Source organism: Zerene cesonia, chromosome 23, assembly GCF_012273895.1.
Source record: "Zerene cesonia ecotype Mississippi chromosome 23, Zerene_cesonia_1.1, whole genome shotgun sequence".
NCBI classification, from domain to species: Eukaryota; Metazoa; Arthropoda; class Insecta; order Lepidoptera; family Pieridae; genus Zerene; species Zerene cesonia.
The window spans coordinates 2,687,763-2,692,903 of NC_052124.1; the positions used below are offsets into that span (position 1 = coordinate 2,687,763).

Consider the following 5,141-nt stretch of genomic DNA (forward strand, 5'->3'; position numbering starts at 1 on the left):
AAGGCAGCTCACGACTGACTGCGAAGTAGATATGCTATCTGTTTATATAGGACTGCTTAATACATAATTGAGCGTGGGGAAGTACGATTTTATATTACGTTCGTTTTTTTTTTTCAAGACATTATAGATAACGTTCTCTCACAAAAACAAACATATCAATTTGTGTATTATAATATAATGTGTATTTATAATAATAGATTTATGTAAAAATATTATATAGAAATAAATAATTTCCTAATATTTGCTATCTTCTTTTCAAAATGGCGATCGCGGGACTAATTTGAAGTTAACGCGATACTCAATGTGAATATTCAATCTTAAAATATTAAAGTATATTGGGTAAAACATCGTGACTAGGGTTGTCACGTTGTTTTTCTACTTAAAGCACTTTGCTTATTAACACATTTAACGGTAAGAAAAAAATACAGCGTATTAAAAAAGTTTTCAACACTTTTACTTTATACCTACTAATATTATAAAACCGGAAGTAACTATATATGTCTGTCTTTCTCTCCTCCGCACCTAAATAACTGAATCGATTAAGATGAAATTTGGTACAAAACCAGTTTGAGACCCGAGAAAGAGTTACCCAAGACAAGACAATAAATTATTGAAAAACGCATAACAAAAAGAGTGGAAGACATAACAGTTACAAAAACAATTTCTCAATAAAAAAATAGTTCAAAAAAAGTATTTGCACATGTATAAAATACAATTATTTTTCTTATTAAGTATAGAGTATATATATAATATCGGTCAATATTCTTTTATAAAGAACGGGTGACAACCTTAATTGAGACCGGTGAGTCGGTGACAAGTTTAGAGATATTGTTGAAGAAGATTTAGCTTCAACGATTCGAAAATATGTTCTGTTGCTTTGGGACTGAGTGTATATTTGAGTACCTATATTATGAAACGATATATTTTGGGCCTCATTGTTCGATTAGTAAGTCATAATATAAATTGTGTGTAGACTGAAAGCGCGGAGGTATCACGGGGCACGACCTATCGCTTTCACACTCCATATGTTAGTGTACTTCCAAAGCATTTTAGCTTATTACAGTTCCATTCAAACTTAATCGCAACTCGGAAGATCGAAGTCCGTATCCCGTAGGAATATAGGGATAAAAAGTTGCCTATATGTTATTCCACTTGTCCAGTTGTCTACGTATCAAATTTTATTGCAATCGGTTCAGCAGTTTTTGCATGAAAGAGCAACAAACACACACACAAACTTTCGCATTTATAATATTAGTAGCATATAGTAGGATATCGGTCAAAGCTCTTTTATAAAGAACGGATGACAACCTTAATTGAGCCCGTAAGCCGGTGATGAGTTTTGAGATATTGTTGAAGAAGATGCGTATGCATGTGTTCCTCTTATCTTTTTACCTCGTAATACCTGGTCCATTTCTTTATTCCCGTCGTCAAACTCTTCCATATCCCTTTTCAACAATTAAAAGAGTGAAAGCATTTGCATCATAAATCTGTTCATGGGCGGTGGTGACCCCTTACCATCAGGCGAACCACCAGCTCGGTTGCCCGGAATGACATAAAAAAATTTAGTTTCCGATTTCCCTGCAATTGAAGTACCGGAAGTTCAAACTTATTATGATGAAGAATCCTTGATGATCTGATCGGGAATGCCAACGTTTCATCAGGACATTTCTGGGGGTCTTTGTAATTCGCAAATAATGTTCCTGATTGGCTTGTTTGATGGTGGGGCTTGATGGGGCTTGTTTAATTTATTTCAATAGTGATAATTCTTAGATAATAAGTAGTTAGAAAGAATAATACTAATATAAATACTAAGAACTCGACTATGAGATAAGTTATTTCTAAGGCAGCTAGCGACTGAATAAACGGCATCAAAACGGCCATCTCATTCATTACATATGTTGTAGCTACTTAAGCGTTTGGTAACACAAGTTTATTATTAGGTTTGTTCATTTTTCTCAAGTCATTCTAGATAACATTCACTCACAAAAACAAACATTTCAAACTGTATATTGTCAAAGGTATTCCGTAAAGATTTTTTTCAGAAAATAAATGTAGATACAGTGCATGTGTTGGTGATTGCGGAAATTTGTGAATGACACTTGAGATCGTTATATTGTAACTATCGTGTATTGTACGAAAAATATACAGATCTGATTTGAGCAAGGCACCGTCTGGGGACTTGGCACTTTATTTACATGGGATATCATTTCCTTTTGTCGTTATCCACAAAAATAATATAATTTCGACCCTATATGGAAACACGAAGTATATTTGTTTCATTGTAATAATGTATGAATAACTAATTACCAAATTAGAAAAGATATATTACCTGTAAGGTACAAAATGCAATGGATGTGGTACCTCCCCGGTGCGAGCTGGTCCAATTCGTGCCGAAGCGTGCTCGACTTCCACATATATATTCAATAAATTAAAAGCAAACCTTTTAAAAACAAGCTTTTACTTAAATGCACTGAAAAGATAAAAATAAACTTTTACACCAACTCTTTTAACTTTTAACTTATAACCACAGATAACTTATAATACTGTTCTAGTACTTTTAATAACGTAATTTTAAATTAGACCCATTTTATATTATAAAGAAGATTGACGTCAGATTTGCTTGTGTATTTAGTGAACTCAAGTATTTTGATGTGAATCTATTTAAATTATCAAACAGTGTAAATAAGAGTAGAAGAAGAAGAGAAATACTTGAAATAAATACAAAACACGAAATTTAACGTTAACGCTCCTTTCGTACGAACTTCCCTTAGAGGAACTTGCTCATTCCGCTATTGATTAGCCGTTTAAATATAATGAAAATATACTGGAATTACGGTGACTGTATTAACGTTGAGGAAAATAATAATTGCACGCCTCATAAGCGAAGCGTTTTGAGGTTGTGCTCTATACTCGACATATCGAAAAAGGCAGTTTTCCGCAACTTAAATTGAGTTTTTATCTCTTAAAAGGATATTATAAATGCACGTCAATCAATAAAAATAATGTGTTAAATATATAAAATATAATTTGACAACAATTATTTTGTTTAACACAGTAAATAATTAAGTTAAAAATTATTATACTTGGACGTCCTTGTGTCTGTGAGTATGCATCCATATATGTGGCATTGAAATTGATCGAAAAAATGATCAAATCGGAAATTTTTTTTTTCAGCATTTGCAGTATCACGTCACGGTGTTTCCTATTTAATATGGCTTCTTAATTCACTATCGTTAAATAATTATTTATAAAAAACTGAAACACGACTATGAATTGTATATCTATATTTTTCTCTCATTTCTATATACAAATGAATATCAGCCTTGCTATACTAAAAAAGTTTTACTTCAGAAAATGGCGCGAAAATTAAATTTGATAATTATGTATAAATATATATAAATTTATGTATTTTTTTTTTCTTGTAAAAATTAAAAAACCGCTATGAGGCGTGCACTTTTGGAATTTCCAAATTTTTTTGTACTTAGGTATGCATTCTATTACGCTCTTAATATCTGTTGTGTGAACTTGTCTTCAAATAAGCATTTTGATGTACAAAAAAATAACCCGTAATTAACAGGTTTAAGCATTACATGTTTAGTTTTATGTCCAACACATTGCAATTCATATTATATTCAAAATATATTTTATGCTCATTAGCAATTTTAATAAGGATAATTTTGGGGGAAAGATATAGAATTAAAATATACAGATTTGATGAAAAATAGCATTCATATTTATTATAACAATTAATACCTACATGATAATTTAACAATCTCGGCATTTCATCCGCAACTAGACCAAAATGCCATATGATTCGTAGCTACAATAAATAGTTTGATTGAACGAAGGGTTTCAATGCTTCGTAGAAGTGTTTTGCTAACGAAATTCTAAATATTAGAACTTAAAACGATTTATACATGTGCTTATTATCATCCTTATGCCGGTAACTCACATACGAAAATATACTAATCAAAAAATGTAAGACGTTACAGGACATTTGCAAATAACTTTCGATATTTGTACGAATGATTGCACGCAAGTAAGTCACCTGAGTTGTGGACGTTATAAACTTGTCATAAATAAAAATATGGCTGGGTATTAATACCTCAAATTGCAATGCCTAAACGGAAAAAATAATGCTACTTATAGCTTCTAAAAGACAAATATTATTAATCGGGTTACAGGAAGTTGAAGCCTAATTATTTATGATACTTTGGATTCCTTTAAAAGCAGATTTATCTTTTCGCTCATTCTGTTATTTATTTAACTTCACGAGGTATAAATTTCAGATTGATGCCTTCACCTGTTTGCGTGGTAGGGGCGCGAGGGTCAAATTCTAGGGTTTGGGGCATACCGTCAGCCAATTCCACTCTGAACTTCTTCAAAACGGTGAGGATACCAGCAGTCATTTGCATCTTGGCGAACCTCATGCCTGGAAAAATCATTAAATTGGATTAGCTAACAACGTACAAGTACTGATAGAAAGATTCATCAAGATGTATTATTAAAACAATATTGATGCTTGTTGTTATATTTAGGTATTGGTTTTTTGTTGTTTAGTACCGGTGTCAGTGTTAATACTTTTATGAAAGCATTTAATACATCTATTTCTAAGATGTCATTTCTTATCTATATATATTTGCCTAGGAAGAATTTATTCAAGTTAACAAAAATAATCTTTAAAATAATCAAGTAAAAAGAAAAAAAAACAATATACTATGAGACTTCTTAATTTATGCCATTTACGTGTACATCATTATACATAACTAATAAATAAACAGCACAGTATCACTTACCCAAACATATTCTTGGGCCATCTCCAAACGGCATGTAAGTGAACGGCTTGATGTTGTCTTTCTCTGGCTCCAAAAACCTCTCTGGGCGGAATTTGTCTGGTTCTGGGAAATTGTTGGGATCTTTGTGGAAATGGTACACTGGTATCTGGATGCGGAGATCTTTCTTCAATACAAGTCCTGATGGTAGCGTGTAGTCTTCTACCACCTCTCTGGTTAGCATGCCGAGAACTGGGTAAAGGCGCAATGCTTCACTAAAACAAGCCTGAAGGTAAGGCGTTTCATGGACACATTCATAGAACAATTTGTTATTTTTCTTAAAGTACTCGTCAGCTTCAGCTATAGCAC

General features: G+C 32.3%; 1 protein-coding gene across 1 annotated transcript in view; it reads right to left on the bottom strand.

Moving 5' to 3' along the window:
* Nucleotides 1-4,205: 4,205 nt before the first annotated feature.
* Nucleotides 4,206-5,141, bottom strand: part of LOC119836172 (probable cytochrome P450 6a13) — a 2,975-nt gene continuing 2,039 nt past the window's right edge. Inside the window, exons 2-3 of the mRNA XM_038361428.1 lie at nucleotides 4,797-5,132; nucleotides 4,206-4,432 (exon numbers count right to left, since the gene is read on the bottom strand). Coding sequence (XP_038217356.1) covers nucleotides 4,260-4,432; nucleotides 4,797-5,132 — 509 coding nt within the window. The 3' untranslated portion in view covers nucleotides 4,206-4,259. The remainder of the gene's footprint in view (nucleotides 4,433-4,796; nucleotides 5,133-5,141) is intronic.